The sequence below is a fragment of the Macaca mulatta genome, chromosome 20, assembly GCF_049350105.2.
Source record: "Macaca mulatta isolate MMU2019108-1 chromosome 20, T2T-MMU8v2.0, whole genome shotgun sequence".
In the NCBI taxonomy this organism is placed as follows: domain Eukaryota; kingdom Metazoa; phylum Chordata; class Mammalia; order Primates; family Cercopithecidae; genus Macaca; species Macaca mulatta.
This window is the reverse complement of record NC_133425.1, coordinates 27,013,699-27,032,697: the sequence shown is the minus strand read 5'-3', so window position 1 is coordinate 27,032,697 and position 18,999 is coordinate 27,013,699. Positions and strand designations below refer to the sequence as shown.

The 18,999-nt window shown below is 50.8% G+C and overlaps 1 protein-coding gene across 4 annotated transcripts in view; it reads left to right on the top strand.

Moving 5' to 3' along the window:
* Window positions 1-18,999, top strand: part of GTF3C1 (general transcription factor IIIC subunit 1) — an 86,575-nt gene that overhangs the window by 61,907 nt on the left and 5,669 nt on the right. For all 4 annotated transcript variants that reach the window (XR_013411608.1, XM_028840741.2, XM_077985647.1 and 1 more), the window contains exons 25-32: window positions 915-1,057; window positions 2,176-2,257; window positions 4,109-4,221; window positions 6,449-6,511; window positions 8,247-8,340; window positions 12,883-13,055; window positions 14,391-14,678; window positions 15,233-15,492. Coding sequence is in view for 3 of the 4 variants with exons in the window: in XM_028840741.2 (XP_028696574.2) it covers window positions 915-1,057; window positions 2,176-2,257; window positions 4,109-4,221; window positions 6,449-6,511; window positions 8,247-8,340; window positions 12,883-13,055; window positions 14,391-14,678; window positions 15,233-15,492 (1,216 nt within the window). In the remaining variant the exon portion in view is untranslated. The remainder of the gene's footprint in view (window positions 1-914; window positions 1,058-2,175; window positions 2,258-4,108; window positions 4,222-6,448; window positions 6,512-8,246; window positions 8,341-12,882; window positions 13,056-14,390; window positions 14,679-15,232; window positions 15,493-18,999) is intronic.

Genomic DNA, 18,999 nt, shown 5'->3' with positions numbered 1-18,999 from the left:
CCAGGTGTGCCTCCGGGTCTCAGCCAGGCCAGGCAGGAGAAACCCAGCTGAGGCTCTGTGCCCAGATGCTTCTTGCCTGCAAACTATTAGATCCCTTGTCTTGACCACTTATCCACTGTTCTCTCATCCCTCAGTCCTCTCCTGAATTCCAACCCAACCTCTTTTCCAAGGAAAAACCTGAAAGGTGACATGTTGTCATCCCTAATTTCTGTTCCCTGCATCTGCAATGGCTTTGTCATTGCAGAGCTGATGGGGGAGAGGGGCGTCCCTCCCTCTACTTCAGCCCTGGTACAGCTAGAGGAGGCAGGAGGGTCCTGCATAGGTCAGTGTTGGTGGACTCTCACCACTTACCGGAACTTATAGCCTTCTTGGGTCACCTCATCCTTGGGGAGGTAAGAAAATAACTGTCATCAAGCGGCTTTCTCATGTCGGCCTTGCCTTTCTGTGTTATTGACCAAGATGTTCTCCTAGGTCCGCTAATTTTGTACATTCTGCTTCTACTAACGTGGCATACAAGCACAACATACAGAACGTTTCTGAGCATACATGATGCATAATTAGGACACTAAGACCTCTAACTAAACACATTTTACATCCCCATGATTTCCTCTAATACAGCGCCCTTTCAGGCAGTTCCCCCTTGCTCCTCTGGGCACCTTTGTCACACATGGCACTTGTCAGAATACACTCTTTCCCGCTGGTCACTGAGGCCTCGTCCCGTGCTTGTCTGCCCAGAATCTCCCTCAGTGTCTGGCACATGGTGGGACCAGTATATATTGTGAGGTGATAGTTGTGGGGGTTCTCTGAGGAAGGAGGCTGCACAAAACACATTTTGTCCACTTTTTAATGGTAATTCCCCAGGATGTGGGCTCTGAGGATATTGACTTTTTGTCTTGGCTCTGTGTTTGATCCAGGTGAAGGGCCCATTTGTCACCTGGCAGGTGGTACGGGACATTTTGCATGCCACGTTCGAAGAGTCTTTGGATAAAACATCTCATTCCGTTGGACGAAGAGCTCGCTACATAGTCAAAAACCCACAGGCCTATCTCAACTATAAGTAAGCCTCATTGAAGCCTGATCATTCTTGGACGTGGTTACGTCAGCACTTCTCATTCATTCTTTACTCTTCCTTCATCCCGTTTGCTTAAGAGTCTGGCAGAAAGTGCGGCTGGAGCACACGAGGCGTCTGATGGGGTGGCCAAGTGTTGGAGTCTGTTGGGGAGATGGACCTTGGTTTTTTGAGGGTGAGGGCCAAGCATGATTCTCGGTGCTTTCCCATGCAAGGTATTGCTTGGACCTTATAGTGGCCTTGAGAAGTAGGTGGTGTTAGCCTTTATTTGGATGAAGAAGCAGAGACTAGATAGGCTGACTCGCTGAATACCATGTGCCTAGCAGGTGGTGGAGGCAGAGGCAGAGGCTGGCTTTTCCTGCTGTTTTCGGCCCTCAGAGCAGCTCCTGAGAGCTCTGATCGGTGGCTCCCTCCAGCAGCAAGCTAGGCAGGACCTGGGATCATTGGACAGGATGCCCTCTACCATGTTCTTGGCAGAGCTGAGAACTGTCCTCCTGCCCCGCCCTTGTGTGTGTGACCTCAGGGAGTCCCCTTGCCTTACCAGGCTGTAAAGCGGAATGAGTCTCTACCTGGCAAGCTCTTTATGAAGGCAGCAGTGCTTGGCGGATGGGAGCCCAGCAAAGGCTGGTCGCCTTCTCCTGCATTTTCTTTTGGGCAAGTCAGGTTCTCCTTATATCATGGGGATGTGAAGGTTAGTGGAGTGGACACACCTCCTGCTTTGCAGTAGATTAGAGAACTTAAGAATAATAAACTGCAAAGCCTGTTTGGTGTTTTTAAATGTATGATACACTTTCACGTAGGTCAGCCCATATGGTCCTGGCCAAACCCCTGTGAGAGACACTTTGGGACTCAGTGTTCTCGGCTACCCATGAAGGACGGAAGTTCAGAGAAGCCAAGGTGTAAAGTGTGAACAGACCTGACTGAGGTCAGGTTTGGCTGACCCCAAATCCTTCGTTCTTAAAAGCTGCAGTCGCGCAACAGGCATATAAGTAACTCATGCTTCACGGTCAACCAAGGCCAGAAACGTGAGAATGGAGCTCTCTGAAGTTTCCAAATACGGCATCATTACAATTCCCCGACTCCAGCTTTGTCTCCTCTTCCTGCAGAGTGTGCCTGGCCGAGGTGTACCAGGATAAAGCACTTGTTGGAGATTTCATGAATCGAAGAGGTGACTACGATGACCCAAAGGTAGGTCCTGTGTGGGTGTAGGGCTCGGCCTGCTTGGAGGTTGGGGCATCTAGACTTCGGTCAGCTCCTCTCGTCCCACAGTGCCCCTGCCAGCCTTAGGAACGTGGACTTTGTTTCCTGCTCACTTGAGAAATCACTGAGTCAGCTCTCTGGTGTTGGCCTTGACTTGATCTGGCTTCAAGCATCTGTTTTTAAAGATGATTAGAATCTGACAGGCCACTTTGAAGGGCTGCTGTGCCTTGGGCCTGTTTTGTTAAGAAAATAGAACATCTCTTCAGAAATTACAGGCTTCCTAGAAAGCTTGCAGACTGGGTGTGTGTTTTCTTTCTGAGTTTTCTGTCCTGAGGGGCCAGGGCGGTGGCTGACAAGGAGGGAAGCAGTCTGCTGACCCAAATTCCTGCCCTTTGCCTCAGAGGCTGCTCATCTTTCGTTTTTGTGCTAACCCTGGACTCTACAGTGTGTGTGGCAGGACTTGTGCCAAGTAAGGCCAGTGGACAAGGAGAGGCAGCCTTTTCCCCAAGGAAGCCACAGGCAAGTGGGACAGACAGAGAAGTACATGGTCATTGCAGGACAGTGCAGTCAGCTCCCGGAAGAGGAAGGCACAGGCCCGCAGAGGTCGGGGAGCAGGCTCAGCAATGCTTTTGGATGGAAGTGACAGAAAAACCTAACCTAATGGTGTATACGGCTTCCTTTTTCCCAGATGCCAAGCAGTTGAGGGTAGTCCTGGTCTGGTGCAGGGGAGCAGAGATGTTATCAGGCTCCCAGGTTCCTGCCGCCACACTCCCCTCCAGGAGCAGGGGCCAGCTTTCCATCCTATGCCAGTGACCCCCTGGTTGCAAATGTTGACTATGAGAGCTCAAGTCCTCACAACAGAATCCCAGAACAGGAAGCAGGGGGGAGAGGGGCTGCAATAGACCCACATGGCCCTTGCCTCAAGGGGCAGCCTTTCCTAGGAGCCCCTGGCAGACCTGGGCCACGCGGCTGGGAAACAGTGGGACACAGCACAGGGGACCCAGGCTGCCATGAGTGGCTTAAACTGTCCTGGTGTATCCTAGGAGGCTGGGCATCCTTCCTCCCCACAGCAAATTGAGGCTGGCTAATCAGAAAGCATGGGGAAAAATGGAATAGGTGACCCACAGACACCCACAGTGTCTGCCAGCGGGCTTGGCAAAGGTGTCAGCACTGGGCGAGACTGGAAACCACTGGGGCAGCGACAGTAAGGGGAGAGGGAGTGCAGGGCTGGCAGGCACAGCAAACAGGATAGCAGCGAGATGCAGCAGGGACCACGTCCTGCACAGCCACCAGGCCAGGGAGGAGCGGGAGCATACCGTGTCTCGCATTGCACACCGGGTGACGTGACCAGCTTGCTCCTCAGATCTGGGTCTGGACTGAGACGATTGCAGTGCGCATATAGAGGAGGAAATTGATTTGGGGGCCACCCGTGGAGTGTGAGGCTGGGGCAGAGGAAGAAGGCTGACTACACAGGTGAACCAGGGAGCACCAGGCCTGGGAGGGAGGCTGTGAGGGAGCACTGTGTGGGGCATGTTTGAGTCTTCTTACCTGGGACTTGGGAGAGTGCCAGCGATGCAGGCGTGAGGCTGTCTGCAGGTTAGTTGGCACCAGGTGCCCCGGTTTCCTGAGCGTACTGGTGAGGGTCTTTTGCCTCCTCTATAGACCAGGCTTCTCAGATGACAGGTGACAGATGACAGGTGCCCAGGGGAGGCACCTGGTCGGTGGCTCTCGGACTTAGCTGGTGCAGGAGTTTGTTACAAGATGTTCCTTGGTGCATCTTAGCAAAACCTCCCTTCAGGAAGAGTAAGGGCTTAACCTCTCATGCTCTCATGTTGAAAGGTTTGTGCCAACGAGTTTAAAGAATTTGTGGAGAAGCTTAAAGAAAAGTTCAGTTCAGCCCTAAGGAATTCTAACCTTGAAATCCCAGACACACTGCAGGAGCTGTTTGCCAGGTAAGTGGCTTCTGGGATGGTTCCATGTGGCCCTCGCAGGGCAAGAGGGAAAGGCCAGCCCTGTCTCCCTTATCAGCAGGTCCGGGAAGTGCCCAGCACCCGCCTGGCTGCGTTTGGCCTTGCAGTGGCCCTCCTGTCTCTCCTCTCATGGGTGACTTGAACGCAGAGTGGGACCTAGCACCCTGCCGGGCATTTATGTTCATTCTCCCATTGGTCCTTCAGGCTTCCTTGTTTGCTTGGTGTACTTTTTGCTAAGCTTGCTTACTTTACCTATGAGGAAATTCCTGTGTAAGAAACATGCCCAAGGTCACAGTGCTTATAAGCATCAGGGCCAGGATTTGAACATAGGAGGGTCTGGAACCACTCGACGTTTGGAAGAACATTCTTGGGTATGAGCACAGAACCCTGTACAATTTTTAAATCTGAAGTTCTGTGAACTAGGCCTGTTTCCTCAGCATCTTCCAAATGTAGATCCCTTTTCTCCACCATCCTCACCCAAGAAGTCCCTTGAGCCACTGTTTTTCTGAATTTCTCCTTGTAAAATGATGGCATCCATCAGTTCTGCCTGTGAACTGTACAACACCCTTGCTCTCAGCATTTCAGTTGAAGACCTCATTCCTTCATTCACTCAACAGATAACGTATGTTGCGCCCACTGTATTGCCATGCCTAAAGAGCAGTTTGTACTCGTTTTCAGAGTTGATCTCCTTTACCCACATTCCGAGTTTTGTTTTTGGTTTGCAGTAAACTGTTCCTCAGAATTCCCAAATGGCATGGTTTCAAGTCAGTCCAATGGCCTGTTTACTGATTTGTAATTTATATCTCCACATATTCTTAGTAAAGTTATGGGGCAACTTTTAATCATAAAAGAAGACAGAGATTTTTAAAGGAGAGTCCATGAACCATTTAGAGAGAAGAAAAAGTTGCAAGTGTAACAGTTTAATACTGATTGTGATCCTGAGCATTCTGGCAGGCAAGGCAAAATAGAAAACGGTTCCAAGCCAGGCGTGGGGGCTCACGCCCATAATCCCAGCACTTTGGGAGGTTGAGGCAGGCAGATCACCTGAGGTCAGCAGTTCGAGACCAGCCTGGCCAACATGGTAAGACCCCGTCTCTACTAAAAATACAAAAATTAGCCGGGTGTGGTGGGCACGCGCCTGTAATCCCAGCTACTTGGGAGGCTGAAGCAGGAGAATCACTTGAACCCAGGAAGCAAAGGTGGTTTTCACATTTTTCTGAAAAGTTTATTTTTCTTGGCACTAAATTATAAGATGAATTTACTGTTGCAATCAAGATTAATTTTTCCATTGGTTTAGTAGAAAATGAAGAAATGTCCTACAAATGGCCAATTTGCTGTATTTTATAAAAAGACAGTTCTATGATTTATTCTTAAATTTACTTGCATGGTATAAATACAGTAAAATAATATTACATGAAACTCAAAAAAGAAATGGGGAAATAGTTTGTAATTCCAACACCTAATATGGCTACTCTTTGGGGATTTTCATATTTCTTTGTTTTAATTGATGAATAATAATTTTATATATTTTTGGGGTACAGTGTGATGTTTTGATATATGTGTCCATTGAGGAAAGACGAAATCAAGTTAACTAACATATCTGTCGCCTCACCAACTTCTTTTTTTGGCAATAAGAACCTTAAAAATCTATTATTTTAGTAATTTCAAAATATGTAATATGTCCTTAACTGTGGTCACCATGCAGTTTGAAATCATGAAAACTTATTCCTCTGGTCTAACTGTAACTTTATACCCTTCGCTCTACATCTTTCCTTTCTTCATTCCTTCCCTTCCACTTCCCAGCCTCTGGGGACCACCTTTTTCCTTTTTCTATGATAATAATTTTTTTAGATTACTTCTGGGACATTTTCTTTCTTGTGCTTTTTCTTTTTGGATTGTAACACACCCACAGTTTTAAATCCTGTTCCTTTTACAATTAACAGTGGATCTTTGCCAATTCACATTTTTCCGTGTTGCCACATAATTGTCAGTAGGTGAACACTGCACATTTTCTCAGCCCTCCTTCTACCAGGCAGAACAGGGTATATTCGCATTTTAATTTACATGTACAGCGCTCGACTTTTGGTGAGTTCAACATTTCTCCCACTCCCAACACTTTAGCCAATAAATGGCCATCTTGAGTCAGCATCCGCTTGCTTAGTGAGGAGCTGCTTTGTTTCATTGACATGTTCTTATGTTTCTTTTGCAGGTACCGAGTTTTGGCAATTGGGGATGAAAAAGATCAAACCAGGAAGGAGGATGAACTTAACAGGTAGGTGCTGATATATAGAGTAGCTTTTCCTCAGCTACTTAACTTGGTGGCTGACAGCCTATTGCACTGGGGTAGTCTGGGGCCAAATCCGGCCCACTACCTGTTTATGTAAATAAAATTTTATTGGCACACAGCCATGCCCATTCTGTATGTTGTCTGTGCTGCTTTTATGCGAGAACATCAGAGGTGAGTACAGTTGACCTTGAACAACTTGGGGGTGAGGGGACGCCGACCCCCTGCACAGTCAAAAATCCACATAGAACTTTTTTTTTCTTTTGAGACGGAGTCTTGCTCTATTGCCCGGGCTGGAATGCAGTGGTTTGATTTCAGCTCACTGCAGCCTCTGCCTGTTCGATTCAGGCAATTCTCATTCCTCATCCTCCCAAATAGCTGGGATTACAGGCGCCTGCCACCACACCCAGCTAATTTCTGTATTTTCAGTAGAGACGGGGTTTTTCCGTGTTGGCCAGGCTGCTCTCGAACTCCTGGCCTCGAGGGATCTGCCCGCCTCAGCCTCTCAAAGTGCTGGGATTATAGGCATAAGCCACCACTCCTGGCCCCACATGTAACTTTCGACTCCCTAAACCTAACCACTGATAGCCTACTGTTGACCAGAAACCTTATCAATACCAAACAGTTGATTAATATATATTTTGCATTTTATATGTATAATATACTGTACTCTTACAAGAAAATAAGCTAGAGAAAAGAAACTATTAACAAAAATAAGGGGCTGGGCACAGTGCCTCACGCCTGTAATCCCAGCACTTTGGGAGGGCACTGCGGGTGGATCACCTGAGGTCAAGAGTTCAAGACCAGCCTGGCCAACATGATGAAACCCCATCTCTACTAAAAAATACAAAAATTAGGTGGGCATGGCAGGCGCCTGTAATCCCAGCTGCTTGGGAGGCTGAGGCAGGAGAATCACTTGATCCCAGGAAACGGAGGTTGCAGTGAGCTGAGATCATGCCATTGCACTCGAGCCTGGGTGACACGAGCAAAACTCTGTCTCAAAAAATAAACAAAATTAGGAAGATAAAATCTGTTTACTATTCACTAAATGGAAGTAGATCATCTTAAAGGTCTTCATCCTTGTCGTCTTCATTTTGAGTAGTCTGAAGGGACATAGGAAGAGGAGGGGTTGGTCTTGCTGTTTCTAGGGTGGCAGAGGTGAAAGAAAATCCATGTGTAAGTGGATCTGCACAGTTCAGTCCACAGTGCAGAGGGGTCAGCTATAGTTGCAGCAGATTCCACAGAGCCCACCAAGACTAAAGCATGTATTAACTGGCCCTTTAGAGGAAAAGTTGCTGACTCCCTAGCCTTGACTATCACTGGCCAAGCCTTAACGTAGATTGAGGAAAGGATTTAAACTCTCAACCCATGAGCTTTCCAAGCAAAACTCAGTTCCAAAAGCTCAGGTTTTGTTTTTCCATCTTGGATAATCAATAGTCACTTTGATTTTAGCTCTGTAGGGAAGTACTAACTACATTTGTTAGTGGTCATGTAAACCCATTCTGGGTAGGTCACCCCCTGTCCACTAAATAGAAACTTTTCTCCTGCAAAAATGGACCTGTTAGTAAAGCCTAGAAACCATCATTTATTGTGTTTTCTTTTGTGAAGTTTTGGCATTTGTGTCCCTTTTGTGAGATTCAAGATTTTTTCCCTAAGAATTGTTTCTGCCTGAACTGAGTGGTGCCGGTGGCCTTATGGTGCCCTGCCGCCCCCTGTCTTTCAGCGTGGATGACATCCACTTTCTGGTGCTCCAGAACCTGATCCAGAGCACATTGGCCCTCTCGGACAGTCAGATGAAGTCCTACCAGTCATTCCAGGTGGGTACCGGCTGCCTAGCTGCACAGCAGGGATGTGGACCCTTCCGAGGCCAGCCTCGTGAGGTGCTGGCCCCTGCCCTTCTCTGCTGTGGGCTCTCAGGGGCTGATTCCCCCAACATGCCGGCCCACACGTCCTTTCAACTTTATCTTTTTATCGTTGTTTTATTTGTATTTATTTGTGTTTATTATGTATGTTTATGGTATACAACTGAAGGATTTGATGTACGTATACATTGCAGAGTAATCGCCACAATCAAGCCAATTAGCACATACATCCCCCCACACAGTAGCTTTTCTCATTGTGGTGAGCACGCTTGGCGCTCTCTCCTCCTGGTGCATTTCAAGTGTACAGCATCGATTGTCACCTGTCATTACCAAGCTGTGATCCTCCAGGGCTTAGCATCTCATAGAACTGAAGCTTCGCACCTCTTGGCCAGGTTCTCCTCATCTCTCTCTCTAGTTTTTAAAGCGTGGGGATGGGATCCAGTGACCTCCACCATCCCTCCCAGAGCTGAGGTTTTTAAGTCTTACGTTTAAGACAGAAAATGAAGCAGGGGAGGAAATGAGGCATGGCAAAGGACCTGAGAAAGTAATTGAGCTGTACGGCGTAGCTTTTCAAATCATCACTTTGGAATGCCAAGATATTCTGGTTGTGGGAGGTCACTGGATGGGAAAGCTGCCCTCCCATGGGCAGTGAGTCATCTGTCTCCCGAGGACACAAGTCCACCTGGCCACTCTGCTGCGGCTGAAGGAAGATGAGAGTGAGGAAGAGAAATCACATTGAACCCCCGGTGGAGCCCAGGAAGTCAGTGGTCTTACTACTCTTATACAAATGTGGGCACTTGAGGTTCAGAGAAGTTAAATCACATGCCCGAGACCACATAGCTCAGTCAGTCATCACCCAAGACCCCAACAGAGAGGTGCTGAGGGGCCCCAGCCAGTGCCACCCAGGGTCTCGTTCTCCCCCAAGTCATCACAAAAGGAAATTCTAAGGAGGACCCATTCATTTTGTATTTAATCACTAACCCTAAAAATCTGCTCCTGGCTTACATTAACAAGTTACCTGATTTGGAGTATGAGGGGAAAAAAGAATGAGGAAACAAAGGGACTTTCCTAGTCCCGCTGATGAATTCAGCTGGGTGAGGACCTGATCATCAGGGCGCCTCAGAGTCCACAGAGAGATCTTGTAGCATGTGGAGCCCAAGCCCTGTCCTCAGAGACTGCAGTCAGGAGCAGCGGAGTGGGGCCCTGATAAGAGTGTGCCATCCCTCCCCCAGTCCCGAAGGGGCCCACGGGCCACCCTTGCAGAAACAGCAGTGTCGACCCTGCTGGGGCGCTGCACGTGCTTGTTACTTTGGCCACAGCAGGGCAGGGAGGACAGGGAAATGGAGCTGGTTCACGAAAATGCCAGGCTGGGCTTGAATGCCCTGCTTCAGAGCAGCACCCAGGCCCTAGTCTTTAACAGCCATGGCCAGGCCTCAGCACACCCAAGACTGAGTGTGCATTTGATTTCTCCTGTTTTCATCACCACCTGGAGGTTCTCTGTGCCTCCTGCAGGGACACGTAGGACCATCAATCAGAGACGTCCAAGAAATGTCTTCCATACCCTTGCCGTGCATCCCTTGAACCCCATGTTTTATTTCCTCGGGCCTGTTTTACACTTATGGTCAGGTGTACACATTTGGAGTGGAAGGCTAGCGTCTGTGCCATGCACCCCTCTGCCACCCCAGCATTTTGTAGATGAAAGCAAAACCCTGTCTGAACCTGAACTTGCAGAGAAAAGAATAAATAGTTATCAGGTGAAGTTCCAAATAAACAGTCCACAGACCACATTTTATTGGTCTCACACTTGTTTAAAAGGAAAACACAATTATTTTTTTCAAAAAATGTTTTTTCGAACATTACACATAGGAGTCCAAATTTCCGACTTCTGGCTGTAGGGTGGGCCTTCCAGCTGTCCTGCTCATTAGTGGCTCAGAGCTGGAGGGGACTTTGGGGATCCTTCCCACTGTGTCCCACCTCCAAACAAGAAAGCCCAGCCCCAGTGGCAAAAGCTGGGCCCCCTGCCTTCCAGCCAGGCCTGTCCCCAATATTATCCCACTGCTTTTTCCTCCAGTTCCATCTCCAGGTGGCACCTGGGCTCTGATGTTTGGTACTGAAGGCCTAGTCACTCTGCCTCAACCCCCAGGGGCATGGAAAGTCACCTTAGAAAGACCACCGGCCTGCATGGCCTCTCTCCCTGAGCAGGAAACAGGACACTTCTTTAGTGACTTCTTCAGTGACTCCTGAGTGAGGACTAGAAGGCCAACAGCAAAGTCAGAGCCCCATAGGGGACCCCGCGAGGCTCCCCTCAAGGTTCCAGGAAGCCAGTGGAAGGCTGCAGGTGGGCTCACTGTGCCTGTGACAACCCAGCCTCTTAGAAATGTGAGTGGGTGGACCACAGCCCCCAACTCACCACACATGGCCTGAGCGCTCCTATCCTGTTGTGTGGGAATACACCCATTCGCTAGTTATATTCCAATGGAACAGAAGATCAAAGGCACAGAAGGCTTGTCACAAGGAGTGAGATGCAGCTTCCTTCCAGTGCTGTAGGGAAGGATGATGGTGTAATGGCCACTCCCAGCTTCTCCCGTCCACTACATGGAGAGTGTTTCTCCATAAGGCCTGATGGTCTGCATGCCCAGGACTGGCGCACAGGTGCTGTTTGGGGAAGCAGAGTTGCACAGGCTTCAGGCAGACATGCTCCAGGGAATACCTGAGTGCTGCCTCAGAGCCCCAGCTGACCACTGCACTGGTCCCCGGTCGCCTTGTGTCCCTCCGCTGGAAGTAAGGTGCAGTGGTGAGGTTGCTCTTCTCTTCTCTGACCCACCCCTGCCTGACAGTGTGACCTGAGGATCACTTAAAGTCCGTGTGCCTCAGCCTTCTCTGTCACTCGAGGTCCTGGAGGCAGTGCCTAAAATCCTTAGACCATGATAGGGATTTTTCTCAGCCAGCACTTTTGAGGAGACAGTCCTGTAGGAGCTCTCTCAGAGGCTGGCAGATGCTGGATACTCAGGAACAGATCGTTGCTTGCCCTTTGCAGAAGCTTGGAGTAACAGAGACTCTGCTGACCGCACAGTCCTTCGAGGTGCTCATCCACTAGGTGGGGCCCAGGTCCACAAGACTTAGCAGGCTGAGCCATGAAGTCCCCATGGTGTGTTCAGCAGAGGCACTTCCTTCCGCCTAGGCACTGGGGTGGCAGCAGCAAGAGCTGAATCTAGGCCAGGCATGGTGGCTCACGCCTGTAATCCCAGCACTTTGGGAGGTTGAGGCACGATGATCACTTGAGGCCAGGAGTTAAAGACCAGCCTGGGTAACATGGCAAGAACCCCATCTCTACAAAAAATACAAAAATTAACCAGACAGTGCCTGTAGTCCTGCCTACCCAGGAGGCTGAAGCAGGAGGACCGCTTGAGCCAGGAGGTTGAGGCTGCAGTGAGCTATGTTGGTGCCACAGTACTCTAGCCTGGGCAACAGTGAGACCCTGGCTCAAAAAAAAAAAAAAAAGGAGTTGAATCTGTGTTCTCCTGGGACTTCCAAACAATGAGTAAGCAGATGAGATCATTTCAGGTAGCTGCTATGGAGAAAATAAAACAGGATAATATAAGGCAGTTGACCGCAGAGGAGGAGAATGGAGAAGGATTTGTCATTTGAGGGGAAATATTTGGGCTGAGCCCTGAATGTTGAGGAGTCAGCCATGCAGAGATTTAGGGGAGCGGCAGGGCAAAGGTCCCAAGGTAGGATGCCTGGGTTTTTTCAAGAAATGTAAGAAGGTCCAGGAGGCTGGTGCAGTGAGCAAAGGGTGGTGTTGGGGGAGGTGAGGCCAGAGTGGTGGGTGGGCGGCCAGGGTCCCACTCATCAGGCTCCTTGTCGTGAAGGCCTGGTTGTGGTCACATCTGCAGAGGGAAGTCCTCGGGGGCTTTGAGGCAGGGCAGGAATGTGTGGTCTGATGTAGGCATCAAAGGATTACTTTGGCTGCTATGGAGAATGGTCAGGGGTTGGGGGAAGGTGACGTGGGGAAGGAGGGAGACCAGTCAGCTGGGGACGGTGGTGAGAAAGAGCAGTGGCATGATTAGATGGGCCAGTGCAGGTGGCATGAACCCAGTGCATTGGAAGGTAGAGCCCACCTGACGTGCTGATGGCTGGGTGGGAGGCCAGGGGACAGAGTGGTAGACCAGATGACTCTGTGTTGATTCCGTCTGTCTGCATCGAAAGAAGTCGGCTTGGGAGTGAATAGCCCCCGTCTCATCAGTTCCCTGCCCTTTGTGGTCTCTGGAAGTGTGATGTGATGGTCCGAGAATTGGGATTGCCGACTTCCTCAGCACCCCTGCCCCGCATACACACACTCACACACACACTGACACACACATACGCCAGCCTGGGCCTCCCACCATCGGTCACTTCCTCTATAAAGCATCAGCCACAGCCTCTGCCTCTACATACCCCAGCCTTTTCCCTGGCCAGCTGGAGAACCCTACTCACCCTTGCCTCACTGTGTTGCAGACTTTTCGCCTCTATCGGGAGTACAAGGACCACGTTCTCGTGAAGGCCTTCATGGAGTGCCAGAAGAGGAGCTTGGTCAACCGGCGCCGGGTCAACCACACGCTGGGCCCCAAGAAGAACCGGGCCCTGCCCTTCGTGCCAATGTCCTACCAGCTATCCCAGACCTACTACAGGTGAGTACCTGTCAGGAGCCCTGGGTACTCCAAGGTTGAGCCACATAAAGAGGAGCAAAGGAAGCATCGTGGCCATGAAAGCATGTAGGAGCCGGGGCCCCTCGCAGCCTATGTGCAACACGCAGGCTCTGGGGTTTCCTGCAGCCCCTCTCCTCCTACCTGGTGTGGGGATCAGGTGAGTGCTAGCAGCATCTTTGTGTTGGTGGTGGTGCCATTTTGCAGGTGGTTTGTTTCCATTTCTCCCACCAGATGGAGTGAAATCGGTTTTGAATTTAATAATTGGCCCAGCTGGAAGTTCACCCTCCAGTTCCAGCATAGCCTCAGTCCCTCTTCCGCGTAGCCCTGAGACCCAGGAAGTCTCCTGGGCCCATTCGCAGCACCAGCAGCCGGTGCGGGGTTGGGGTGCAGAGGTGCATTCAGACAGGCATCCTCCTGGGGCTCCTTCCTGAAACGCAGTGTGGCTTCATGCCGCAGAGGGCATTGTACCACCAGCCTCCTGACCACATGCAGAGTCCCTGAGAACATTCCCAAGGCGCCACCTTGGCAGCTTCCTCTTCACACCGTTCTCCTTGCCCACCCTCAGGTCTGCACAGGGCTGCAGTCAGATCCTCAGAGACAGCACCATGAATCTTCTTTCAGTTCTTTGATACCATCCCTTGCCCGTGATGGCAGACACTTCCTCCTCCCCAAACCCTCACCCCGAATGACCCTCAGGCTCTGGGAAGTAGGTGTGGCAGCAGAAGATACATGTCCAAGTCCAACAAGGCCATTTGTCGCGGACACACTGCTCTGACCGCATGTCCCCATCTGAACCGAGGGCAGTGGTCAGCAGACAAGGAAGGCCTTTTGGGTCCCTCCCTCTGACCCTGGTAGCAGGGTCGTGGAATGTTGCTCTCTGGACAGAGCCGGGGAAGTGACTCACCAGGCGCTGCATGGAGACAGCTTGGGCACACGTGTGAGACCAGGGCTGGCTTTGTGCGGGGACTATTATTACAGAAAGCATGCTCACCATCCCTAGTTCAGCAGCTGTGTACAGTGAGTGCCTGTGAGGTGAGCCTGCCAGTGCCCTCCTGGAGCGCCAGGTGAGGCCACATTGAATTAGACGAGGAGACAGTACTCTGCGTGGAAGGTACTCAGGCTAGCGGGGAAGAGAGACACAAACACCGCTAGGTGGGAACACAGCGCCTTCATTTGGGATGGGACGGAGAGCTTTAGGGGAGAAGTGGGGCGTTTTGCTTAGTTCTCATCATAATGATTTGACGTGCTCATAGCCTGTCCAAATGATGGCTTCCCACGGCCGACCCTCAGTCAGGCCCTTCCTTTTTGTCTGTGTAGGATTTTTACGTGGCGATTTCCAAGCACCATCTGCACGGAGTCATTCCAGTTTTTGGACAGAATGCGGGCTGCCGGCAAGTTGGACCAGCCTGATCGTTTCTCTTTCAAAGACCAGGATAATAATGAGCCCACAAATGACATGGTGGCCTTTTCACTGGACGGCCCTGGAGGAAATTGTGTGGCCGTCCTGACCCTCTTCTCTCTGGGCCTTATTTCCGTGGATGTCAGGATCCCGGAGCAGATCATCGTGGTAGATAGCTCAATGGTGGAGAATGAGGTCATCAAAAGGTAAGAGCCCGGCGTCCGCAGCATCAGGTCTGGCCACGTGCTAGGCATTGGCCAGACACAGACCGGCAGGGGTTGGTAGTGCCTTCTGGGAGCTTGCAGGATGGGCATTGCAGATGAGTGACTGGGGATTATAGGCCAGTGTCCAAGGCGTCCTCTGCTGACGCCTCCCAGGTGTTATGGGAATCGGCCAAAGAGAAGGATGCAGCACAGCGGGGCGGGGGGGCAGGGAAGAGAAGGGAGGACTGGTCCTGAGGGCCGTGCACCAGAACTGGGGGTTCCTGGGGAAGTGGGTGTTTTCTGGACTGAGAGACGGGCAAGAGGAACAGTCCCCACAGAGACGCAGATACGTGACAAGGGGTGAGCGCGTTGCACGGGAAGGTGGGAAAGGGGATGGATCTGGGGCAGCCGTCCACACCAGCCTTGGTAATGAAGCACAGCCAGCTGCTGGGGCCACTGCTGAGGCCCGGCCACAAAGGCCTTTCGAGGGAGGGGAGAGGCTGCAGTAGTAGCTGGCTGGCCTGTGCTTGGGTATCCAGGTCGCAATTTTCTTCTAGCTTGGGGAAGGATGGCAGCCTGGAGGATGACGAGGATGAAGAGGATGACTTGGACGAAGGCATAGGGGGCAAGCGCCGGAGCATGGAGGTGAAACCTGCGCAGGCCTCCCACACTAACTACCTGCTGATGAGGGGCTACTACTCCCCCGGCATTGTCAGCACCCGCAACCTCAATCCCAATGACAGCATAGTGGTCAACTCCTGCCAGATGAAGTTCCAGCTCCGCTGCAGCCCTGTGCCCGCCCGGCTCAGGCCCGCTGGTGAGTGCTCCCGCTGGTGCTGAGGGGGGGCCCGGCCTTGCCCGGCTCAGGCCCACTGGTGAGTGCTCCCGCTGGTGCTGGGGGAGGGCCTGGCCTTGCCTGGCTCAGGCCCACTGATGAGTGCTCCTGCTGGTGCTGAGGGGGGGCCCGGCCTTGCCCGGCTCAGGCCCGCTGGTGAGTGCTCCCGCTGGTGCTGGGGGAGGGCCCGGCCTTGCCTGGCTCAGGCCCGCTGGTGAGTGCTCCTGCTGGTGCTGGGGGAGGGCCCAGCCTTGCCATCATCCAGGAGGACCCTGAGGCCTGGCCTGAGACCTAGACCTTCAGGCTCCCCAGGCCAGGCGTGCAGCCACAGGACACACAGAAAAACACACTCCATCCTTGCAGCCGACTCAAGGGACACCTTCCCCAGGTGCCGGTGCCGTGCCCACACCTTTGTGGGAGAGCTCCCCACACCACCGCTGTCTTTTAGTCACAGCTGTGCCGCAGGCACCAGCAGTCACCCAGGCGGGCTCACGAGGAAGAGCAGAGCACCCCTGCCTCCCCACCCCGCCCACTCTCCCCGGGGGGCCACGGGGCTCTAGTCTCCTGGTGCTTAGTAAAGTGTGCGCTCTTAGGAACCTTTTAGGTATTATCTTTTGACCCGTTGCTGGGAAAGATGAGTATTCCACTCACATTCATGATCTCCTGCCTCCTTTACTTCCAATTTTGACACTATTTTAGTTCTATTGATGACCTTTGAAACTTTACTTTTTATTTTTATTTATTTATTTGAAATGATTGAGACGGGGACTCACTATGTTGCCCGGGCTGGTCCCTAACTCCTGGCCTTAAGTGATCTTCCCGCCTCCGCCTCCCAGAGTGATGGGATTACAGACGGGAGCCACCACACCAAGCCTATTTTTTAGAGACAGGGTCTTGCTCTGTTGCTTAGGCTGGAGTACAGCGGCACAATGATAGCTCACGGCCATCTCTAGCTCCTGGGCTCAGGTCATCCTCCTGCCTCAGTCTCCTAAGTAGCTTGGACTATAGGCATGTGCCACCACAGCCAGCTACTTTTTAAATTTTTTGTAGAGACAGGGCCTTGCTCTGTTGCCCAGGCTGGTCTCAGGCCTCAAGGGATCCTCCCGCCATGGCCTCCCAAAGGGGTGGGACAACAGGCGTGAGCTACCATACCAGACCTAGTTTATGTAATATTCTAAGTCCTTTGTTGCCATTTCAACGATGTTCTCAGCGTCTTTACCAGGAGTAGATTCTATGTCAAGAAACTCAAGAAACCACCTTCTTTGCTCGTCTATAAGAAGCAAGTCCTCATCTGTTCAAGTTTGATCCTGAGATTGCAGCAATTCCATCCCATCTTCAGACTCTGCCTCTAGTTCTCTTGTTTTTTCCACTGCATCTGCAGTTACTTCCTCTACTGAAGACTTGAACCCCTCAAAGTCATCCATGAGGGTGGGAATCAACTTTTTCCAAACTCCTGTTGATGTTGGTATTTTGACCACCTCCCATGAATCACAAATGTTCTTAATGGCATCTAGAATGGTGACTCCTTTCCAGAAGATTTTCAGTTTACTTTGTCCAGATCCATCAGAGGAATCACTATAGTAGCCATAGCCTTACGAAATGAATTTCTTTCTTTTTTGAGACAGAGTTTCACTCTTGTCACCTGGACTGGAGTGCAGTGGTATGATCTCAGTTCACTGCAACCTCTACCTCCCAGGTTCAAGTGATTCTCCTCTCTCAGCTTCCCGAGTAGCTGGAATTACAGGCACCCACCACCACACCCGGCTAATTTTTGTATTTTTAGTAGAGACGGTGTTTTACCATGTTGGGCAGGCTGGTCTTGAACTCCTGCCCTCAGGTGATCCACCCACCTTAGTCTCCCAAAGTGCTGGGATTACAGGCGTGAGCCACTGTGTCCAGCCATCAAATGTATTTCTTAAATAATGAGACTTGAAAGTGAAATAACTCCTTGATCGATGGGGTACAGAATGGATGTTGTGTTAGCAGGCATGAAAACAACATTCATCTCCTTGAACATCTCCATCAGAGCTCATGCGTGACCAGGGGCATCATTAATCAGCATACCATTTTGAAAGCAATCTTTTTTGTCTGAGCAGTAGGTCTCTACAGTGGGCTTAAAATATTTAGTAAGCCACATTGTAAACAGACGTGCTGTCATCCAGCTTTGTGGTTCTGTTTATAGAGCACAGGCAGAATAGATTTAGCATAATTCTCTTCCCTCAGAATTTGGGGATGGGAAATGGGCACTGGCTTCAACTTAAAGTCACCAGCTACATTACTTCCTATCGAGAGTGGGCTGTCGTTTGAAGCCTTGAAACCAGGCCTTGCCTTTTCCTTTGTAGCCACGAAAGTCCTAGATGGCATCTTCAATATAAAGCTGTTTTGTGTACATTGAAAATCTGTTTAGTGTATCCACCTTCATCGCTGATCTCAGCTAGCTAGAGCTTCTGGAGAACTTGCTGCAGCTTCTCCAGCAGCACTTGGTGCTTCACCTTGCACTTTTATGTTACGGAGACGGCTTCTTTCCTTAAACTACATGAACCAACCTCTGCTAGCTTCCAGCTTTTCTTCTGCATCTTCCTCACCTCTCTCAGCCCTCACAGAATTAAAGAGAGTTAGGGCCTTGCGCTGGATTAGGCTTTGGCTTAACGGAAGGTTGTGACTGGTTTCATCTATCCAGACCGCTGAAACTTTCTCCATATCAGCAACAAGGCTGTTTTTGCTTTATTATTGTTCGTGTGTTCCCTGGAGTAACGCTTTTCATTTCCTTCAAGAACTTTTCCTTTGCCCTCACAACTTTGACTAACTTCGGCACAAGAGGCCCAGCTTTCGGCTGTCCTGGCTGTCACCATGCTTTCCTCGCAAAGCCTGATATTTTCTAGCTTTTGATGTAAAGTGAGAGATGTCCAACTCTCCCTTTCACTTGAACACAGAGGGGCCATTGTAAGGTTATTAACTGGCCTGACGTCAATTTTTTTTTTTTTTGAGATGGAGTCTCGCTCTTTCGCCCAGGCTGGAGTGCGGTGGCCGGATCTCAGCTCACTGCAAGCTCCACCTCCCAGGTTCACGCCATTCTCCTGCCTCCGCCTCCCGAGTAGCTGGGACTACAGGCGCCCGCCACCGCGCCCAGCTAATTTTTTGTATTTTTTAGTAGAGATGGGGTTTCGCCATGTTAGCCAGGATGGTCTCGATCTCCTGACCTCGTGATCCGCCCACCTCGGCCTCCCAAAGTGCTGGGATTACAGGCGTGAGCCTCCGCGCCCAGCCAACCTGACTTGGATATTGTTGTGTCTCAGGAATAGGGAGTCCCAGGAGAGGGAGGAAAGTGGGGAATGGCTGGTCCCTGGAGTTGTCAGAACACACATGACATTTATCAATTAAGTTTGCTGTCGTATGTGGGCGTGGTTTGTGGCGCCCCTAAACAGTGACAATAGTAAGGACAAAGGTCACTGATCACAGGCCACTGTCACAGATATAATCATGAAAAAG